Source organism: Acinonyx jubatus, chromosome B4, assembly GCF_027475565.1.
Source record: "Acinonyx jubatus isolate Ajub_Pintada_27869175 chromosome B4, VMU_Ajub_asm_v1.0, whole genome shotgun sequence".
Lineage (NCBI taxonomy): Eukaryota > Metazoa > Chordata > Mammalia > Carnivora > Felidae > Acinonyx > Acinonyx jubatus.
In genome coordinates this window covers 51,390,006-51,413,507 of record NC_069387.1, presented here as the reverse complement: position 1 = coordinate 51,413,507, position 23,502 = coordinate 51,390,006, and the positions used below count along the sequence as shown (strand labels likewise).

Here is a 23,502-nt window from a genome sequence, read left to right as displayed (position 1 = left end):
ACAGAGAAGGAGGGAGAGAATCCCAAGCAGGCTCTGTGCTGACGGCTCAGAGTTGAAATCAAGAGGTGGATTCTTAACCAACTGAGCCACCCGGGCGCCCCTCCTAAGATTTTTTTTTTTTTTTTTCTTCAGTTTCTCTATGCTCAATGTGGGGGTTGAACTCACAACCCGGAGAGTCACATGTTCCACGCACTGAGCCAGCTAACAAGCACTGGGATTTTCTGAAGCTCTTTGTCTCTGTAATTCTCGTTTTGATTTATTGAGGTAAGTAATAAATTACAATGAACCACTAGGTTTATTTCCAGAGATACTATATAACTTTAGATTCACATTTATATCATTGTTTTTTACACCTAATTTTTGAAATATCTCCTTATTTTTCAGAACTATTGCTAGCTTTACAGACAAAAGAGCTTTTATGAAAGTTATTTACCAATGCATCTTAGAAGCTTTCTTGGCAGTGTGGCATTTTGAGGGAAGACTTCGTGTCTTTATTAGATTACTTTCAAAGTGTGAATATACACCGTGGTTAAATTTCAACAGCAGTCTCTGGAGTGGAGACTGGAATTTGGACTCATGAAATGCTGATTTCTAAAGCTTTCCAATTGGCAAAATCATGACAAAAACATGTTGTGGGACAAAAAATAAACTCTATATTAAAAAAGTATATTTCTTTTAAAAATTATCAAACACGATTGAACAGTTTTTAAAGCATCATCCTAATGCAAAATCCCTCTTTAAATAGAACTAATTTAAAGCAGTACCTTAGTATTTTAAGGAGGCAAATATAAATATGTAAACATTTGTCTTATGACATTTTCCACAGTAACCTCTTTCATTTGGTAAAATGCTCAAGTTTGAATTGTTTTGAAACAGGCTAAAACAAGTTATAGCTTAATTTATATAGATAAAAAATGCATTCACAGGACGAAATTCAGTGTTTAAGGACATATCAAAAGCTCCCATAAAATTAAAATTAAATATTAATAGAGAATTTCATAAAAACTAAAATATGGAAAAAGCAGTCCCTGTTCATGAACTGCCATTCACCCTAACCATCCACACTCACTGCTACCACTGAGGAAATGGTAGGAACTATAGCCCACTGTAAAAATGATTCTACAGAGCTTAGTGAAGACCAAACACCAGGAGATGGCAAACAAGGGCTGAAGTTACAGAATTAAAAATGGTCACCATACTTTTCACCCATAGCGAAACTACCCTTCGAGAGCACAGCACACCCGCCCCCTCTTGATCTTCCAACAAGGCATTCACAGTTTGGTACCTAGTTCTTTAATCAGGTTAACCCCAAGCAGAGATAAACCTAATGAGTAGGAGCTTTCTTGGGATAAGAGAAGGGAAGTCTGGAGAATTCAGGCTCCCAATTTTCCAGCGACCCAGTATTGCTTCTTACACTCACAACTATCCTTTTTACTTGTTTATTTTGGTATTACTGAATTCACCGTTAGGAATTTCTTATTCTGTTACTTATAAAAGTCATGCTATTAGTTCCAAATAACCTGGAAAACTAAACTACATTTGAAAAGTTCTATTAGGTACTTTAAGCAAAAAAATTCTACAAATCCCACCTGATGATCCAAATATATGGTGTTCCTTTGAAGATGATGTGAAAGAATTTCATTCTAGTAGGCATCAATCAAGAAACAAAGGGATAGAGAAAGAGGGTGTAGAATTCATGAAAAGGTCAATTTTGAAATAAGAAAAACAGGTAGTTTACCACAACCTATTATATCATGGTACACAACTTTCACATACATGCTCCCTGTAAATTGTACAGATGACATATTAAATTATTAAAAATTACACTTAGTTTTGTAAGAAATTAAATAGACATGCACAGAAGCTAAAATATTCAGCAGGAAAATCCTTGAAATGGCTTTAGCAGATTCAATGTTAGAAGTTTTACATGTTAATACTTTTCTGTGACACAGTACGACTTCTTTGGATGTTTCTCATATAACCAGAGGCTATTAAACCCTTTGAGAAATGTTTGCATGTGTTCATTCTTTTAGTCAAGAACAAAAGAAATATCTTAATCTCTGACATTTATAAGGCAGTATTATTACAGTTACAACCAATTTTCAACTCATTACTTTCCAGGAAATTATAGGACTTTTCAATCATCTGTTTCATCAGCTGTGGAAGCTACGGTACAAGGGGAATGAAGTCTGTATGCATTTCCTTCCTCACGACCAAAAGTTGGTGGGTGAGTGGGCTGGAAGGCCAAGAAGAAATCCATCCTACCCGTATTTCCCTTTAATAACATATAAATAAGTGAATTCTCAAAGGGTCAATAGGAGATCATAATGTCACTGCAATGATTGTATGGGCTCATGCTCAACACTAATGACACCGATCAAACTGATTAACGAATGGCTCAAGGTAAGTGGTAATGGCAGATGACACATACAAAACTCTTCATAGCTGACCTTTGGGCTGTGGGCCTCAAGTTTCAGCTGCATGAGCTGTGCTAATGTATGCTCCCGGACACTACTCAGTTCGGCCTGCTGCCGTCTCAGCTTTATTAGCAGCAGCGTAAGCTCCTCTGGCTGAAGGAGTACAATTTAAGAATCCAAACAGTGGAAAACAGATTAATTGTTGTCTTAAGTGACAGATATTAAGCCAAGATTTCTTGGCAAGTTTCCTCTTACGGTTGACATCAAACATAGTGCCTAGGCACTATGATGATAGGTCTTACATAAATGCATAGATATCTAGAGAAATAGAAGGAACAGTGTTACTTTAAAAGATACAGCAAAACAACAGTATATTAAGGCACTTTCTCAGAATTCATGAGAGAATACTAAATGTTAAGTATTAAAAAGCACAATGCCAAAAAACAACTGTAAAGGTTTGTACATAAGAGTTATTAAAAAATTATCATTAAAAGATATTTTTAAGTGATGCCTAAGACTTTTACAGCAATAGAACAATACCTGCATGTCCAACATTCTATTTTAGAGACAGAAGGTAAATAAAAAGCATTCAAATTCATGTAAAACTTGGATGATATCTTCATATTAAACTCAGTACCTGGGGTCTATTAATTGCTTCCCAGTTATATTTCTAAATGTCACTGCTAATGCATTCACAGGATATTTTAAATAACCAAAGATCAGTTTTTATTTTTTAAGGGGGGGGGAAGGACACAATTTAATACCAACAGAAAGGTTCCATGAGTACATAAACTCTCCTCCCACACTCTGGTTCCTGATTGGTTACTATGAACACTAAGACAAATAAATTTTCAAAGGTAGATAAAATTCCTTAACAGGCCAATCTGATACATTTTTCTTTGTTAGAAATGCAATAAAGTATGGTCATTGGCAGTCTTATAGGCCGTAAAACATTATTTGATGTTTCTGTGAGCTTTGTTATGATTAAAAACTGCAGATGGGCAAGAGAGAGACTCATCACTTCAGGGCTACAGCGTGGTCTTAAAACTTCCAGGCCAAAAAATGGTCCTGAGATTGATTTATATTGCCTATAACACAGTATTACACCAGCTCTCTTCTGTTCTGTTCATTTGCCATGTCTTTATATTCTACACAATTTTTTTAAGGGACAGAAATAATTTTTAACAGTTATTTGAAATTTTATATGAAATTTTATTGCCTTTAGGTGAGAAAAATGTCAGAAGTAAGTAAGAGTTACTACGGGATTCTTCAGATAAAGCTATCTATGTAGATGAGACAATGCTCTTTTATATTAAAGAGTAAAAGAATGTGTATGTGTGTGACTTAAGGAAGAAATTTCACGACAGGAGAAGAATAACTGCTTCTGTTCTGATGCCAACCACATCTGGTGACCTCGTGACTATGGGAGAGCCCAGGTCTTATGACCACCATATCAAGCTCTTGAGGTCTTGCCAAGGAGAAGGTAGGGTCGTGTAAGGGATTCAGACAGTCTAAGACCCAGAGTGGTATTTGAAAAAAATATCAAAAGAAGGAATTTTGAAACTCTAGTTTATTATTTACTGAGTTAAAAAGATTAAGACATTTTCAAAAGGATGAAAGATTCCAGTAAGTTTGCTACATATTTGAATTTTGAGGCAAAATAAAAACGGGCACATTTTTTGACCCACAAAGGTGATAAGTACATTTTATCCTAACTATCCACTAGAGGGAGCAAGGCAGAAGATAAAAATTCATAAGACGATACTTAGCATTATCTTACGATAAATGTTTCTTGGCAGATCACCAATCTAATATTTAAAAATTACAACATTTAAAAGTTTTCAGTTTTACTCAAGCAATATTTATAACCTTTAATAAATAAGCTGGAAACACTTTAAAGCCAGGACACCTGTCTTATATCTTAGCATGTAAAAGACTCAGAGATGAAATAAAACAACATCTGCAAAACACATAAGATGAATTTGTTTTGATTCCTGCAGGAAGAGAATTTTAAATGAACACATCTTCACAGGAACTGAGACTACCTACTCAGATCACATCTTCACAGGAACTGAGACTACCTACTGATATTAATGCACAGATAAAACAATGCCATTAAAATACAATGAAGTAATGAAAGTCATCTTTTCTATTTAATGTGAAGAATAACAGTGTCCTGGTAATAAAACTCCTTCCCAATTTGAACATAATACTGACAATGAAATGGTAATGGTAAGTACTTGCTTGCACCTAGTATTTTTATAGTCTCTCTCTGCATAAATATGTAAATCAGTTTTTTCCTCTCTAAAGTAGTTAATCTATGCAAAAATTTATGGGAGAAACTTTTTTTAATTTTTAAATTTTATTTATCTGAGAGAGAGAATGAATGTGGGGGAGGGGCAGAGAGACAGGGAGAGAGAGAATCCCAAGCAGGCTCCATGCTGCCAGCAAAGAGCCTGATGTGGGGCTCGATCCCACTAACTGTGAGATCAGGACCTGAGCTGAAATCAAGATTTGGATGCTTAACCGACTAAGCCACCCAAGTGTCCCCTAGGAGAGACTTCTTAATAGGCCCATAGTGTGACTACACACGGTTGCTTGCTAGATTTGTTCCACTAATCAACAACTCCAACTTCTGTTTTAAGAATGAGGGAATCAGGGCACATGGGTGGCTCAGTCAATTGAGCATCTGACTCTTAATTTCGGCTTGGGTCATAACCTCACGGTTCGTGGGTTTGAGACCCCATGTTGGGCTCTGCCCTGACAGTGCAGGGCCTGCTTGGGATTCTCTCTCTCAGTCCCTTCCCATTTGTGTGCTCCCTTTCTCTCTCAAAATAAACAAACTTAAAAAAAAAAAAAAAAAAAAAAAAAGGAGGTAATCAACATCCAATGAAGTAAAGAAACCCACCCAGGTTATACAATAAGCCCTGAAAATATAATCTCATATTTAGGCAATATGACATTTTGGGAGATTTCTCTAGTCAGATAGAGAAGTGGCTGCACGATCCCAAACTCTTCTGATGAGCTCTCTTTCACAAAAGTAGCAACGGTTTTTCTTTGGGAGGAACCTCTCTGAAAATTCAAACTTAAATGCTCTGTAAGATATGTGCTATCATGTGTAGCACATAAATAAAACATGATATGATAAATAAAAATACTGAACTCACCGTTTTGCCTTGGAGGCTCTGGGGACTAACAGACTGTAAAGTCAGGCCAGCTGGCATTGACCTTCTGTCAGGCACATAGACATGCTAGGAAAATAAAGGTACAATATAAATTCTGTGGTCAATGTCAATGATGAGAAATCTTAAATTTACATTATAAAGTATCATTTAAAATTTGTTATTAGTGCTAATGAAAGTAGATATTAAAAGTTAGTTGCAAATGTTATCTGAAACTGTATCAATGACCTTTTCACATTAACACCTATTACTTTACAGGCATACCTAGGAGATACCGTGAGTTCAGTTCCTGACTACTACAATTAAGTGAATTATGCAATCAAGCGAGTCAAATGAATTTTTTGGGTTCCCATTGCATGTACAAGTTATGTTTGCACTATGCTGCTATTAAATGTGCAAAGGCATTATGTCTAAAATATATATATATATATATACCTTACTTAAAAGATACTTTACTGCAAGAAATGCTAACCATCATCTGAGCTTTCAGTAAATTGTAATCACTGATGACAGATCCCATAACAAATATAACAGTGAAAGAATGGTTTGAAATAATGTGAGAATTACCAAAACATGACAGAGACAGAAGTGAGCAAATGCTGTGGGAAAAATGGTGCTGACAGACTTGCATGACACAGAATGGGAGCAAACTTTAAATCTGTAGAAAATGCGGTACCTACAAAGTGCACTAAAGTGAAGCACACAAGAATGAGGTATGCCTGGTGTTTAGACTTTAAATGAATTTTTTACCCATCTCTGATTTTGTAATAGCAAACACTGGTCATGTGGAAAGTGCTGGTTCGGTGAATTCTGCAGATGTTGACACATATCAGTATACAATACCAGTAACACACATTTGTTAATACTGCTGATCTTTAAGCACCAGAAAGCTGTCAAGCTCACACTGGCAGATACAACATTTCCAAAATTCTAATTTTTGCTTGAAAGCTCAAATTTGTCATCAGTGACAAATACTGTTGGTTGTTTTCCTGGAAGTGACAGGATAGCATTTCACTCTGAGAAGTGTCTGTCAAATACTGAGTGTGAACAACCATAGAGTGTCTGTCATTCATCCTTTCAAGTAAAAATGGTGTTTCAGGAAAAAAGGAGCTAGTTCAGCTTGCAACTCAATCACACGTATCTTTTTCTGAGTCAACCTTGATGTTAGTAGTTTGGTACACAAGAGAAATGCTTAATGCACCATTTCCCATTTCATCGCACACACTATGAAAATGATGTATAATGAAAGGTCAAGATTGAATAAAATTATCTTTTATTGCTTCATCAAAGGGATTTTTAAGTGAATTTAAAAATTCACAGTTGGGAGCTGCCCCCCTGATTTACGCTAATGTGCCAGTACCCATCGTTGCTTTTGCACTCAGAAAATGGTAACGCAATGAATGATGTCTTATTATTGTCATTATAAAAATAGTTTTGAGCTTACAGACTAGACTCCTTGCAAGGGTCATGGGAACCCCACAGGGGTCCACGGACATATTTTGGGAACCAATGATCACATCAAGGAAAATGACAGGAGAGTTTGAAAGAAAATTTTGGCAATGTTTAAGAAGTTTTTTGGGAAGAGGAGTAGACCAGTAGTTGATTAGGAACTAGACAGAGAGCATACATCCATTTTATATTTGTTTTTGAAACAGATGATACATTTAGGTCAAAAATAATAAAAAATGCTAATTCCCAGGAGAACATGTTTCAACCACACACTATTGAATCAGATTTCTCTTAAATATTGTTACCATTTTTTTTTTTTAAAATCAAAGATGATTTAGTTTTGGATGTACAAAGTGACAAAACACTGAACTCCGTTATGATGGAGTTCAACGTGAGCCTTTTTTGGTGAGGCAAACTAAAGCTTCCTCCAAGAAGAAAAATTCCTGACTGACTTATTCATTTCTAACTAATGCTTATTTATGGAAAACATACACCTTATTTATATGAAACATATACTTTATGCAATGTTACAACTGAAGGATTCAGTCTGTCAGAGGGATAAGAAAAGGTACATTTTAAAATGGTGTAAAGTAAGAAATTCTTTAGAATTAAAAAGAAAATGACAGAAAAATTCCTTTTCATTTTAGGATAGACATTAAACAACTGGCTGCATACAGGCTGAATGATCAAAACATGTGCTTTAGTATTATAAAAAGCTAACCAACACAAAAGCTAATTATTTGAATTAACTCCAAATAGTCTACTAAGCAATGCTTAAACCAACTTCATGTACAAATTAAAACATGATCTCTATGTGTATCTTAATTTTTAAAAAGTATATATGCCACCATGCATTGTTATCCTAATATTAAATTGGGTACATAAGGAGAGGATTTCAATAAGCCACATATGCAGCTGGTTAGAAGAGATTAGCACTTTTCTTAAAAAAAAAAAAAAAAAGTTTATTTATTTTAAGAGAAACCAAGAGTAAGAGTGAGAGAGTGGATGGGGGGAGGGGCAGAGAGAGGGAGAGAGAATCCCAAGCATGCTCTGTGCTAACAGTGGGGCTCAATCTCATGGTCTCATGAACCATAAGATCCTGACCTAAGCCTATACCAAGAGTCGAATGCCTAACCAACTGAGCTACACAGGCGCCCTGAGCTCAGCACTTTTATCTTAGCAAAGTGCAGGATGAACCTGATGCAAGAATACAGGTATGCTGCTGGAAGAGGACAGGAACAGAATTTTCAAGTGTGTGAAGAGCCAATAAAAATGCAAGTGGTCTTAACCTACATGGAAAGCTGATGACATAGGCTATGGAGCATAGAAGAATGCATAACACATCTGCTCAAAATAAATATTTTTGTGCTCTCGAAAGATGATGTGTTGCAAGCTTAGGTTTTTATATGTGAGATTTTGATACTAGAGATTATTCTTTTTTAATTTTAATTTTTTAAAAAAGACATTTATGATTTTTTAAAAAGTTTATTTATTTTTTTGAGAGAGAGAGAGAGAGAGAGAGAGAGAGAGAGAGAATGCATGCCAGGGGGAGGGGCAGAGAGAGAGAATCCCAAGCAGGCTCTGCACTGTCAGCACAGAGACCGATGGCGGGGCTCAAACTCACAAACTGTGAGATCATGACCTGAACTGAAACCAAGAATCGGATGCTTAAACAACTAACTGAGCCACCCAGGCGTCCCAAATTCTTCCTTAATTTTTAAAACAAAGGAGCTGTCTTGCCTACCTATTTTTTTGTCTCTCACATTAAGAAAAAAGAATAGGTGGACAGAAATAAAACACAACATCCGTAAAGTAGTAGTTACCACAAGATTAGCAGATATGTTACCTTAGGGTGATGGGCCCTGTGCCTGCGGTCTATCGTCACATCTCCTCTCTGAATTGGCGAAGACACTTCCGACCTGTATGTTCGTTGAGGGGAGTATCCCTGATAAGCAGCTATTGACCCATGGGAAGGTGATGTGGGAATAGAGTGCATTGTCTGATCAGAAATATTAACCATGGTTTTAGGACTGGTCAAAGTACCGTGACGAGGGAGGGTGCTCTGCTTATTATAAAACTGACGCTGCTGCCATTCGTAAAGCTGCCACATCGTGTCATCTCTCATTGATCTCCGTTTCTCTTCTGCTCCAGGCCCTACTGTTTTGTCACGAGTGGAAGGGGTTACACTGCAGATGCTTTCAGGCCGAGTCTTGCTGTTTCTGGGGAGTGTTCTGTAACCTTCTGGATAGCGGGCCATAACCTGGGCTCTGTGGCTTGGCATATTTCTTGGTAACGTTTGGTATGAAATGACTCTAAAATTAAAAAAAAAAAAATTGAAATATAAAAACAAAGAAAAGAGTTGTTTTCCAGATTCTAAATTAGAGTAAATTTTTTTTTTTCCTGCCGGTAAGTAAAGTGTATCTTGGGACTTACTTTTAAAAAGTTGATCAAAATATTACACAGGGTATAAAATATTAACGAACATATTTCGACCTTTTTATGAAATTCAATTTGATGACTTTACTACATTAAGTAAAAAGTATCTTTGTTATTTACATAAAAGACTGTTAACTCCACACAACGTGCAGTTTGGTTAAAAAAAGGAAAAATACTTATTTGTAAGAATATCTAAGATCTAATCTTAAGTTTGTCTCTGTAGCTTGTTTTTATATAAACAAACTCCTAGGCTCTTTTCATAAGGTAAGTAGGAATGGAATACTAAGGGTTTGAGTTGTCCTATAGAGCAAGAACACAGGAAATGAATCCCTGCAGGTATATGTGACTCCTCTATTACAATGTTTCTTTCAGAAAGCAGGACTATTTCTGGGAAGAAGCGCATCAGTACATTTGTGGTTTGAAGAGAAAACTCTCCTTGATATCTTTTCTTAATCTGAAAAATAAAAGTGACTGGAAGCTAAAGCTCGAAATTTAACTATTTAAAGACAAAACACTTAAACGTGGTAATATTCAGATATACAACTGCAAATCTCAGGAGTTTTACATGTTTCTAGCATGGAAATGAATATTCCACCTTGGTATAAACATTTGTGGCAGGCTTTTTAAAGCAATCTAAAAATTCTCATGTATATTAAGCATCTAAAATAAAGTTCTTTTAAAATGCTATATTTTTGGGCATGGATACATAAGGCTAATATATTACTAAGCACAGATTTCCTAATGTTTCCTAAAATGAGAGAATAAAGTAGAATTTTAGTTTACAATTTTTAAAAAAGACTGTGATAAAAACAGTTTTAACTATCCTTTGCTAACCTCATGCTAGGTCAGATACATTATATAAAAAAGTTTCTTAAAAAGTTAGAATTTGTGTTCCCCCATTATCTTCAGAGGTAGGAATAAGGTGCAATTAAAATTCAAATTCTAAATGCAAACACAATCTTTTTAATAACAATAACCACAATAAAATCAAATTTAAAAGATCAATACTATAAGTATTCATCTTGCTAGCATCTATACTTGGCATAAATCTATATTCTAATATAAAATGTAATTCAATCAACTAAATGTGGGGGGAGTTGGGACCCCATACACCCAGGTTTTCCAACCTCTTCTTTCAACATTAACACATTTCTTCTGTGCACTGTATTTTCAACATAGAGTGTAGTTTGCAATTGTGCATGCATGATTGCATACTATTTTGCTGCCTCCTACTGGGTGTTAAAATGTCAAAAAGGTGGTGATTACATGGGCCAGAAAGGGTAGAAGACTTAATGCGTAAATTACCTGACCACACTCTTTCACCATCTGGGAATCCTTGGCTGATAAGCTGGATGTCAGAGCTGTTTGACCCAAGACTGTTGTCAGTGACAATGTGTAAACACTAATGTACCGTAGTAAAAAAAGATTTCATTGTGATGATTAGGTGTAATGAATTGGGTGCGTTTGAGCTAAGAGGAATGGTGATAATAAAAATCCCTGCATAATTTGTGCCTACTAGGGCAGTAAAATTATGTTACCTTTACAAAAACACCAGAGGAAGTCTCAAGTTAAATACACTTTTTTTGTGGCTTAAAGCACCCACAGAGGGGATAATGCTGTGAAAAATATGACAAAATAATAAAGTGGGAAAAAGCAGCTGATCAAGAGTCAGGAGGACCAAGATTCTTGCTCTCCTACTTATGTATAAGGAGACCTTGGATGAATTACATCTTCTGGGACTCAGAGAATGTTAGAGAGCATGGTGTTTTTGTTTTGTTTTGGTGGGGGTGGTGTGTGGAAAAGACCAAGAGTGCATACTTCTCTCTTAATGTTTTCTCCTTTTTAAAGTGATCTCTATACCCAATGTGAGGCTTGTACTCATGACCCTGAGATCAAGAATCACAGGCTCTTCCAGCTGAGCCAGCCAGGTGTCCCTCATGCTCCTTTTAATACGTGGGTTAAAGGAAGAGTTAGTGAGCCCACTAGGAGTGGCATGTGAGCTCTTCCTTAAGCAGCACTCTTTTCATTATGCCAATGATTCCTAGACTTTTGGATTTAATGAAGAAGCAAAACAATCCTTCTATGTAAAAAAATTTCCCCCAAACCACGAAAATTATTTTTAAAACTTTACTCTTTAATTAAAAATAAAAATACACCTGGAAGGGCATAATCTTAAAATGCTACTAGAGTCCTTCATATGCTACCCAAATGTAGCAAACTGAAACTTTGGGAGATTTGGTTTTCTCATCTATGAGATGATGTGATCATAAAGCCATCTTACAGTTCTAAACTCCATGTCCTATATATTCGAAATTTTTCCATGTCCTTTAACCATTCCCCCTAAACTAAATTTCCTTCATCACGCTGGTTGTTCTTCAGCTTTTCAATGTCTTTACTTACAACAGGCTTGCTTAAAATTGAACGTGCCCCTCACACCCCAAGAGGAACTGCTGCAGTGAGGCTAACCACTGGAGGTCTTTGGGGCTGGAGTGAAGAAAAAAGGTACCCCGTACTCTGATACAACCAGTATAAAGGTTCTTCTATTCTTTGCTGCTTTCTTGCCACAAACATTTCCTATTTGTTCCCCCCCTGCTTGGTCTCCCTTCCTATCCCCACCTTCTCTGTTAACAACAAAGCTAGAAACTGGAAGAAGTTCAGAGTTGGCAACCCCACAGCTATCTGCTAGGAAGCAAGTCAGTCACAGAAATAGACACTATCCTAGAACTTCCGTCCTAGTACTAAAGCAATTTACCCCAATATACCTTGATTTGGTCATTCGCAAATTCAAGAACTATTATAGAGACTTTAATATGCAAAAAGCTCTGTACTAAGCAGTGAACTATACCATAGAAGCACATACCGAAAATATAAATGTTAACTTTGTATCTAGTTTGGAAATGTGGGAAAAACTATTTCTAACCATATAACGAATGGACATATATTTTTAATTTAAAACACAGTAAAAACTGCCCATAAACTAATGTTTGAGTTCCAGCTCAGAAAGTCTATTACACCAAAACCCTCCATCAGTGCTCTGAAGCATTCACAATACATGAGCTAGACGCTCCTGTAGACATGTATATTCAACTGGAGCCATTAACCTATCCTATGATCATTAACAGTATGCTATTTCCCTACTGAGCTTGGCTAATTAATGACTACAAAGCTTAAAAGGCTCTTCTGCCATCTTTGGAACCACTTTTGAAGAATTTTAATACAAAGTTAGGTTATTTTCAAGTAAATTTATTTTTACCACATATACTTTCTAGCATTTTGAGACCTGTTTTTCAAAAACGGGTTTCCTTCAGTGGTTTTCCCCAAAGAAATTCAAATTAAGCAAAGTGTGATTTACTTTTAAGTGAAAGCTTAAGAAATGAACACTGTAAGCTCCTTCATCAGGTTTGGTGCTCCATTCACTAGCAGCTGCCTGTCAAACACCATGAAAACCCTGTCCCTGTGATTCTGCCATGCAGAACAATGGATTAAGGCACCATGCATCTTAACAGTGCCTGCCACTCACAAAGAAACTTTAAAGCTCTGTTCACAGATGCAGGGATCTACTATTTGACTAAATATTAAACCCCTTTTCTTTCTATCAGAACTTTAATAATAATAGCAAGGCTTCCACAAAGTTTTACAAAATGAATTATACTATGAATAACCCTTATGCTTCTTTCCACCAATAAAAATTGTTGTATTATAAAACACCCTATTTTTTTAAAATATGAAGTTCATATAATAATGTAGGTGGTATATTTCACTCAATGACCCAAAGTAGACTCTAGCCAGTGACTCCAAAGTTGGAGAGGCAAGGCAGAGAAAATCTTAGCTCAAAATACCTTCAGAAGCTGTAAATCTGCTTTCAAAAGAAAAAAGTCACACAGAAAGCCTTTATGTGTGTTAATTATACCTATCCAGAGACCTAAAAGTTCTTGGAAAATATTATTTATGCTCAACAATTAAGAAAACCCTAACTTCCAGATGTTTGTCAAACCACTTTATACAGTTTCAACTGTAAGAAAGTATAGAATCATGGAGGAGAAGTGATTTCATTAAGAAGTGAGGTTTAATTTTCTGGGTAGAGATTCAGAAAATTTTCCGGCTGGCATTTTTATTATTGTTTCCTTGAAAATGGTTACCTTAAGTACTACCAAACATCCGTTCATTTATCCCCCCCAGAATTAACTCTGGTTTTCCTTCTGTCTAATCAAACTTTATTTTTGAAATAGCAAATATTTCTCACAACCTTTCCTTGGGAAAATCAGAAAAGTGAGCACTGAGGGTGGAGAAAAAGAAAATGGAAGTGAACAACACACTGCAAGAGTGTTTTGCAGTGCTGGTTGAGATAACAAAAGATGAGGCCAAGTGTACCCAGGCCTTTGAGCTGCTCCTGAAAGGAGAGAGACTTTGGCTGACAGCTGCAGACATCAGCCATGACAACTGAGCAAACTGGAAGAACTGTTAAGTTAATCTTCACTTAACCAAAACATCATTAATGTCATTGGTTTTTGGTTTTCTACTACTGAGAGGTAAGAGTCACAATAACTCTTCAGGTAATTTTTCTGCCCACAAGCACATTAAAGTCTTTTTTAGGTTTTGCATCACCAAATTCTGGCCTAATGACAGAACACTGTTTCCCATTGTAGGGGCCCGCTTTTCTTCCATCTCCTCTGGCCTTTATTTTTCATCTCCTTTGCAGGTCCCTCAATTCTTTTTCCCTTAAATGTAAATTTTCTTTCAGGTTTTCCTGTAGAATCTTTATTTTATCTAGCTTCCAGCTGAATGAATTTATCTATTTTCATCCTTATCTTTAAGCGCTTTTGATACGATGATGATGCCCCAAAACTTACTCAAGTCCAGATTTCTCTTTGGAGCTACAGACTACATACAGGCCGCCTCAAATTGAACCTGTCCAATTATTCATTACTTTCTCTCTTCCCAAATCTTTTCCATGCAGTAAAAGGCACCAGACAATCCCTGATGACCAGAGTCCTAAAAGCAGGTGTCATGCTTGATTTTCCCCTATCAGACTGAGACTAGTTTGCAATCAAGCACATCCAAGCACTCAACTAGTCTTGTCAATCCCAACTTAAATACATCCCCTCTCTCTCCTCATTTCACTTACTCCAATAGTGTTTGAACTTTCTCTAATTCATTCTCCAGATTCTTCGGTGGGAGTGATCTTTCTGAAACACCAAATCTGAAAACATCTCTTCTGGCTTATCTCTCCAGCCTTGGTTCTCATGCATCATCACAGAGGTTGTACCTAAGCCTGGATTCCAGCTCTGTCAACTCTGCAGTTTTGCATATCTAAGCCAATTATCGGCCTGCCACCCTTTACAACTCAGCTCGTATTTCATTTCCTGCAGAACAGTTTTCCTGGACCCCTAGGTTGGGTTGGGTGTCCCTGAAACCTGTTTTTGTAAGCACCCTGTTCTTGCCTTCATTTTGTAACAGTGTATTGCACTTGTTTATCTAACTTTCTTCTCTACCAGGGAAGGACCTCTGTGAGAAATCTGGATAGCATAATGAGAAACAGAGAAAAAACAGTTACAGTCTGATTACCATGAAGAAAAGATTGAAATGAAGCTATAATGTCTAAAACACAATTTAAACTAATACTTTTCAACAGGTGTCTCAGAAACCAATCTTCACCAACATAGTATGAAAGAAACGTGGGTTCAGGACATGTTATGACAAGATACTTACCCCCTGGTTTCTTCTTCATGACCCCTCCCCTTCTGGATTTTAATCCACTGTTCCAACTGTTGCATTGAGTTTGTCCTCTGTATGACTCGATCAGCCTCTGTGTGTAAGGGCCCGGTATTTGGGTGGTTTCCACCTCTAAGATCTGCCAGGCTGACATTGACAGTTTTGTTCTCTGAACTGTTCACGTTGACTGGTCTATAGTGTCCAGTCTGAGCTGGACATGTTGACCCGCTCTCATATTCAGATGGCAGAGAATTCAACTTCACACTGTTAATTTTTGTTAAAGGTCTATCTTGACCATCCTTCTGAAATCCGTATTTTTCAGCTTCCAATGCCTTTTTTTCTTCATTTTTGCTTATTTCTTTGTTTTTCTGGTTATTTTGGACCTCTGGTTTAATTAGCACTCTATGGTTGGGAAAGTTATTGATTTCCTTAGTTGGGGCATTTTCAGATGTAATCTTGTCCACTCTGAAATCAGAGAAGAAAATCATAGTAAATCAGATGAAATAATGTGCATGTTATTTCTTGGATTCAATCTAGGAAAAATGTAAAATTACCTTTGACTTTATGGAAAAACCTGAAAGGGTCACAGAAAACAAGTCTGTACAAACTCCCAATGTTATGATATGAAAATTCAAGCACAACACCAAAATGCATAAATACAAAAGTGGGAGGGGAAGAAAACATAAAATGTATGGTGTATAAAGCACTGGAGGATAAGAAGTGATGAGTGTTCCCATAAGAAATCTGGAAATAAAGCAAATTAAGATTGCCCTTTGACAGTAAAACCTCAAAATCCACACGTAAAGGACCACAGCAGCTAGTCATTTGAAATACATAATGTGGCTTCCAGCCAGGAAGGTTAACTCATCTTGAGACAAACATGAATCTGGTTTGTGGAAATGGCTGCACCAAGAAATTACAGTCTGATGCTGTCCAAGTTCTGAACCATATGACTTACTAACTCTATGTTTGTATTCAAGAGGACCTGACTTTTGGTGAAGAACTCTTACAGCCAGACTGCTATAAGCTCTATGTCTTACTAGCTATGTTTTTGGACAAGGTGTAGAGATTTACCGTGGGGATAACTGTAGCACCAGGACTACAGGATTGTTGAGGACCAGATTAATATTTCAGTGGCTGCCACAGACTTTATTACTATTATCATTCTGTCTTATCAAGCAATTCTGGATTAGAATCTGGCATCCCATATCCATCTCCCCACTGGAAGAATGTGCTGCTTAACAGTACATTGCTGGGCTACTGGACAGTTTTATTGCTCACCATTCCAGTTGTTATATCTAGGACTTTCTGAAGAGAGTCAGCTTCTCTGAAACCAATCACCTCCAGACTCTGACAAGACCAAGCTGAGTGTCTGAACCTGCATGAAATTGCCAAGATCATGCCAAGCTGGGAGGCCTTTCAGGAACTGGCCAACCTTCTACATTTCCGTATATAATAATGTTCCTATCAGATCCCAAGTGTGATATTGCTGCCAGTTTTGGTGATGAGTAGGAAATACATAACCCATACATACTTAGCTATAGACAGAGTTTAGAATACAATTAGTGAATGTAAAAAAAAAAAAAAAAAGAAAAGAAATGTGACTACTTTTCTTAGAGTAAATTTATAAGCTATCCACATATTTAGGTTGGATATAACCCATAGCTTCTAGATTGGAAGCAATATTAGACACTGGGGAAGTTTATTAAGATACGCTATGGAGCTTCTTTATCTTAAAAGATAAAAGTGTGAGAAGATTTACACTAAAAGCACACTGACCTTTGCTAAATTCTAGGAGTGAGGGGGTGGGTTTAATATTGAATATCAAATATCTGAAAAAAGTTTTTAGACTTAGTTGCCTATTATTTTAAAGTAGAACAGCATTGCCTTTTTTATCTTCATTTCTCCAAAGACTTATCATTTAAGACATGTAACAAAAAGACATATATACTGACTTTTCGAATGGAACAAATGAATTTAGAAGAAATTAACTACCTAGTTAAAAGCTGGATGTTTTATCTCTTATGATAGGTTCCAATAAATATTTGTAAGTATTTTGGCCATACAGGAAAGAGAGCCCATTACCTTAAAACCAAGCACACAAAATCTCCCTCTACTTATGAAATATTATAATAATTAGGTTCCTTCAGTTTGACATATTAAGTAAGGCTAACAAGGCGGGCTAAAAATGCCAACAGCTAGCAGTAGAATAAAAAGCATAATTTCTACAGGATAATGGTGACCGACATCAGGCTGGGCACAAAGGTGGTTTCCAAGAATTTCTGGCTAGGGCTTCCTATGTGGGGTTAGGCATCAGACTTCAGCTCAGGTTGTGATCTTGTGGTCTGTGGATTAGAGCCCTGCTTCGGGCTCTCTGCTGTCAGCACAGAGCCCACTTGGGATTCTCTGCCCCCCCCACCCCTGGCTCATGCTCTCTCTCAAAAATAAACAAACATTAAAAAAAAAAAAAATTCTGGCTGAGTAAATTATATCAATACAACCTGCTAAACATTGTTACAGGCACATAATCAACTAATAAGTTGTTAGAAGTCCAACCAAAATATTGACTATTATTTTTATCACCCTAAATTATGAGTAATTATCAGTTTTTAGAGTGGAAAATACAAGAAAAGAAAATGGAAGTTGAAATTCTGAGATAAGGACAACATATATTATGAGACTATCTGGAAATCAAATATGTAAACTATGATGCTGATTTCTTTATTCTAAATAACTCCTTAAAAATTTTACTCTGATGTTAAAATTGTCTTAATACTTTTAATTAATTCTTTTCACCTACACAATTCCTCTACCTATTAGTGCTAATCACCTCAATTTTATGGCCATTTGGGTAATTTTTTTTTAAGTGAATGCTATACCATACATGGGGCTCGAACTCATGGCCCTGGGATCAAGAGTCCCATGCTTCACCGACTGAGCTGGCCAGGCAATCCCCATCAGGTAATTTTTACACATGAGATTCCAAAAGCGACTTTCCTTTTATTAGCTTGTCACATAGAATACGCAGATGGTTGAGGTTTTTTTTGTTTTTTTTTTAAATAGGTGTCCTAGAATTTAATCCTGGGCCTTCCTTTTTCTCTTCTTACTTTTCCTAGCTATAATTACTAGTGATTGGTTAAGTTGATTTGGACTTGATATTAAAAAAAACAAACCACAAATATATACATCAATTTCAGTCTTTTAACCAACAAATCAAAAGACTTTACTAGTGTGTACACTAACCCTCCCCCACCACCAAAACGAAAAGGTTTATATTATAACAGTACCCTAAATCCCTGAGAAGAGAGAAAAAGAGAATAAACTTGCAAGGAAGCATCTTTCTTGTATGAGACATATGCTCAACTGTAACTGACTGGAAAAAAACTTAATGGTGTCACAGATCTTTCTTCAAATTACAGGAATACAATTTTTTTTAAAGCATATTATTCAGCTGCTATTTAAGTAGTTTTATAAACAGATTTCCTCTCACTAGTTCTTCATATAGTTGATTATTAAAATGATTCAGATGTTCAAAAAGAAAAAAATCACAGGTCAATTTTAATAGTACATATTTGTACTCTCAAGGAATCTGAATATTGAAGTTTCAAAAGAAAGAAGGTAGAATTTATAAAAAGGTAGACATATTTAAAAATAATCTAAATGCTTGCTGAGTTATTTTCTGGAGACATTCATCATAAAACCATCAGAATTAACCAGGAAATGCTGAAGAAATGAAACTCATCAAAATTTTTTATTTCTATTTATTAAACTTCAAAAACATACAACATAGCATAAAAACACAATAAAATTAACTTCATGAATATAAATTGTTTTCTAAGATTTAGGCTTTGAAACAGTCTTGTGTAGTTTTAAGATAACAATTAAAAACGTACTTACCGGAAATTAAAGGTAATTCTGTAAGAAGAAAGAATATTCAGTTTGAATGTTAGGATTCTGGATTCACCTCAGTACACTGATAGGTGAAAATGAATAAAGAGGAAATGGGGAATAAAAACACAGGTGGTATCTCAAATTAACTAAAGGTATATTAATTTAATACAGAACATGAATTAATCCTTGCTGAGGAAGAAATGATTTCGTATCATGAGTAATAAAATGATATGCACTATGATAACAATATACTTGCAGGGCATGGAATAAAATGTAAGTGGAAATCACAGTTATTTTCCCTACAAGCTTTTACCTTTTCACGGGTTCTGTCTGTACTAGGGCAGCATCTAACATGGCTTTCATCCACAACTCCATTTCCTTTCCTGTATCAGTGCAGAAATAATAGGTCCGCATGTTTGGATGGGCTGCCTGATTGAAAATGATAGGATCATTTTAAACAGATACATGGGATCTGTAAAAGAAAAAGAAAGAAAGTTAAGTAGTTCCTACAGAGATCATTACTGTCAACTTTCAAAGCAAGCAAGACTTGTCTCACACACAGTTACAGAAATGACTGACTTAAGAAAAATATAATTCAATCTTAAAAAAAATGTAACTATTAAAATTTCCTCCCAACACTGCCATTTTCCTTTGAAAATTAAAACAAGGGAAATGGTGTATGGGAAGGAAAGGAGGTAAGAAATGAAGCACCTTGTCGTGCCCCTTTGCTGTCCTTGTCCATGCCCAATTCCCTAGCAATTCCCATTTACTACAATTCATACCTCTTATTCAAGAAGGTTCCATAAAAATTGAACTACCAAACAAGGCAGCAAATCCACTTCTTATTTAAAGAAGAAAACACTAGTTCAAAGTGATATATGCACTCCCACTGCAGCATTATTTATAATAGCCAGATACGGAAGCACCCTAAGTGTCCGGTGATAGATGAACGGATAAAGCAGATGTAGTAGACAGACAAAGACAGATTGACAGACACACACACTGGAATGTAACTCAGCCATAAAAAAGAAAATGAAATCTTGCGACAACATGGAGAGACCTGGAGGCTATTACACCAAGTGTTCTAAGTCTGAAAGAGAAAGACAAATATTGTACGACTATATGATGGAGCCTAAAAAACAAAACAAGTGAACAAACATAACAAAACAGAAAGACTCAAAGATAACAGGGAACAAACTTTTGGTTACCAGAGGCAGGAGGGATTAGAGGGTAGGTGAAATAGTTGAAGAGGATTAAGAGGTATCAAATTCTACGTACAAAATACATAAGTCGTGGGGATAGAACATACAGCATAGGGAACACAGTCAGTGACACTTGTAATAACTTTGTATGGTGACAGATGGTAACTAGTCTTATTATGGGGATCATTTCATAATATATAAAAAATATCAAATCACTATGATGTACACCTGAAAGTATTGTTTGTCGATTATACTTCAATTAAATAAAGAATGTTCCAGAACAACCAGCCACAAAATTAATAGAAATGTTCATGTCCTAGCATTTCCCCTTTGTGTTAACAACTCCTTTAGTCTTCAAAAGGTGCCGCTGTTAAGGCATTTTGTTTAATCCTTATAGACGTCTACACACAAACATACAAGATTTACAAACGATTCAAAATGGTATTTCCCTTTAGCTTTTCATCTCAAGTTTCAGAGTTAAAATGTAAATGTTTGGGTTGAGGAAAGCCTATGTAACTGGAAAGTGCGTTTTTATTTTTTTTTTAAATGCTTATTTATTTATTTTGAGAGAGAGCGAGCGCGCACGCGTGTGTGTGCGGTGGGGGGAGGAGCAGAGAGGGAGAGAGAATCCCAAGTAGACTTTGCACTGTCAGCATGCAGCTGGGTGCAGGGCTTGATCTCATGAACGATGAGATCATGACCTAAGCTGAAATCAAGAGTCAGACTTTTAACTAACTGAGCTACCCAGGTGCCCCTGCCCTTTTTTTTTTTTAAGTTTATTTATTTATTTATTTTGAGTGAGAGTGTGTGTGAATGGGGGAGGGGAAGAGAGAGACAGACAGAGAGAGAAAGAGAATATGAATCCTGACCAGGCTCCACTGTCAGCACTCGGATACTGATGTGGGGCTCAAACTCACCAACCATGAGATCATGACCTGAGCAGTAATCAAGAGTGGGATGCTTAACTGACTGGGCCACCCAGGTACCCCTGTGGGTTTTTATCTTTATAGTCGTTCAATCTGCCTGTTTCTGAGAAATGAAATAAAGATGTCAATCAGGAACTGGTATCCAACATATGAACAGTGAGTGCTCAGCTTAATGCATGGGCTGACAAGACAAAGAAGGACAGCAGTAGTAGCTGTATCAAAGTAGAAAAAGAGGCTGAGGTAGAGACTTCTGTGAAGGAAACATTCTTAATTTCCATGTAAAAATGCCTGTGACAGTTTCCTATTACATAACTGAAGAACAAAGAAAAACAAAGACTCTTTCGGCATACAGTGAAGTAAAGGAAAAGCGTAGTAAGTATGTAGTTAGTCTGCTAAACATTAAAAGATGAGAGGAATAAATCTGGAGCCACACACTTTACTCCAAAACCTAGACTATCTGCTTTATTTAAACAAGATCAAATTAGCTTCTTCAATTTTTTTTTTCCAGAAAGAATCAAGATAGAATTAAATGAACACAGTGATCCAAATAACTATGTAAGCAACAAATCTCACTTAACTGATCAGAGATATAAAACTATCCACAGAAACAATTTAGAAGAAACAGCTGAAATGCTACATGTTGTTAAATGATTAAAGCTACCACAAAGTGTCATTGCACTGCTTTAGTGGAGTTTTGGAGAAATGAATGAAAGACCATGGTCCATATTTGTGATCAGTGGAAGGAAGACTGGGCTAGTGCTAAGAAGATCCAGGTACAGCCATGACTCCTATGCTAACAAACCACACCCATGCTTGACAGATGTCAAATGGAAATATTTACTAGATGATGATCAAGTTTGCTACCTAGCTTCAAGTCCCACAGTCGTCCATGAAGTTTCTACTCACCACTATGACAAGCAGTAGATTCAGTGTCCAAAGGTGCTCATAAATTCAGAGGAAACAACATTGCAAAAGAGAGTTTGAGAGAGAAATTACTATCCTTGTACTTGTAACAGATAAAATATATATTTTTAAGTCTAAGAACCCAGCAAAAAGTCCTACAAAGAGTACAAATTCAATAACCGTTTGCCAAATTGATGAGCAAAGAAACAAAAAAAATAAATTCATGATCAAATATAAGTATCAAACGGTTTTACATGTAAAAGTAACTTTATGAAGTTATTAAAGTTACTAGAATTAACTTTGTTATAGCATTTTGAAATATTTAATTCTATTTTATGGTTCACACTGTTAATAAAATTTATTGAAATTCTATGCCATTCCCTTCTTATCCACAGTGTTTGCTTAGATATTACCTTCTCATTGAGGCCATCCACCCACGCCCAACCACTATTAACTTCTTTGCTCTTTTTTTTCCCAGAGCTAATAATGCAACGTATGAATTAGCAAAAGTTGTAAATCAGCTGCAGTCCTGAGTACTCTTGAAAAAAGAGTGGATGGGAATTAAAAATGGAATAAATTTTATAATGGGGTAAACATTTCCACTGTTAAACGTGTTACCCTAATTTTTCCCCTTTTCCTTAAAACAAAGTTTTTACATCAAACCCTTTAAGAGTTCTTAATTTAAGACTGACTTAAAAAACAGGTGACCTCTGAAATTTATTTCAGCCATAATCATGAGGCAAAAAATGCAGTATGGTTTTTGAAAACAAAAAATAACCAAACTATCATTAAAGTGGCCTTTTAGTTGAGGTATTTTACAAACCAGCGTTATCGGAAGCAGATGGGTATTGTCAGAGGAGGTGGGCTCAGGTCTGCTTGGATTTAATGACCGTTTTTAATGTCTCAACTTCCATATTATCTCAAATGTACCTGATGCTCATGATGTACTTAGACCCGAGAACATTTTTGCAAATATTCTCTGAGGTCATAAATGTACATATCTTATGTTAAAAAACATAGTTGTTCTCTTTCATAGTACTCTTCCCCTAACTTATAATGAAACATTTCAAACATACAGTAAGTAACCTTTGAAGAATAGTACAGTGACCACCAGGACACCTACAGCTGTATTTACCAATTATTACTATTTTCACATATTTGCTTTATCTAGAACCATTCTTAAGTATAAAGACACTTGGCCCTTGGATATCTGAGAAAACGCTTCCTAATTAAAAGGGAACCTAAGACTATTAACTAATATATTTTAAATATAAAAATGACCATCACTAAAATATCTTTTTGTAATAATCTATGGGTCGATATCCATTTTTTTAAATCAGTGCAAGATTCAAATACAGAATTAAAAAAGTATGACTACTTCCTT

General features: G+C 36.0%; 1 protein-coding gene and 1 long non-coding RNA gene across 35 annotated transcripts in view; one reads left to right on the top strand and one right to left on the bottom strand.

The window, feature by feature from the left end:
* LOC113592985 (uncharacterized) overlaps window positions 1–6,005 on the top strand; it is a 50,579-nt gene extending 44,574 nt beyond the window's left edge. For 4 of the 16 annotated variants that reach the window (XR_008300149.1, XR_008300151.1, XR_008300152.1 and 1 more), the window contains 4 exons: window positions 2,122–2,227; window positions 3,643–3,900; window positions 4,418–4,649; window positions 5,858–6,005. This is a non-coding gene — a long non-coding RNA (uncharacterized LOC113592985). Of the gene's footprint in view, window positions 1–132; window positions 265–2,121; window positions 2,404–3,642; window positions 3,901–4,417; window positions 4,650–5,857 lie in introns of all 16 variants that reach the window. The other 12 variants (XR_008300146.1, XR_008300145.1, XR_003412986.2 and 9 more) reach the window with 8 other exon arrangements.
* PLEKHA5 (pleckstrin homology domain containing A5) overlaps window positions 1–23,502 on the bottom strand; it is a 238,970-nt gene that overhangs the window by 60,496 nt on the left and 154,972 nt on the right. For 8 of the 19 annotated variants that reach the window (XR_008300142.1, XM_027035676.2, XM_053225904.1 and 5 more), the window contains 7 exons: window positions 19,401–19,516; window positions 19,094–19,111; window positions 15,194–15,661; window positions 8,895–9,360; window positions 5,585–5,668; window positions 2,451–2,570; window positions 1,590–1,643 (listed from right to left, as the gene is read on the bottom strand). Coding sequence is in view for 18 of the 19 variants with exons in the window: in XM_027035676.2 (XP_026891477.2) it covers window positions 1,590–1,643; window positions 2,451–2,570; window positions 5,585–5,668; window positions 8,895–9,360; window positions 15,194–15,661; window positions 19,094–19,111; window positions 19,401–19,516 (1,326 nt within the window). In the remaining variant the exon portion in view is untranslated. Of the gene's footprint in view, window positions 1–1,589; window positions 1,644–2,450; window positions 2,571–5,584; window positions 5,669–8,894; window positions 9,361–15,193; window positions 15,662–19,093; window positions 19,112–19,400; window positions 19,560–22,121; window positions 23,488–23,502 lie in introns of those variants that run through there. The other 11 variants (XM_053225903.1, XM_053225905.1, XM_027035660.2 and 8 more) reach the window with 6 other exon arrangements.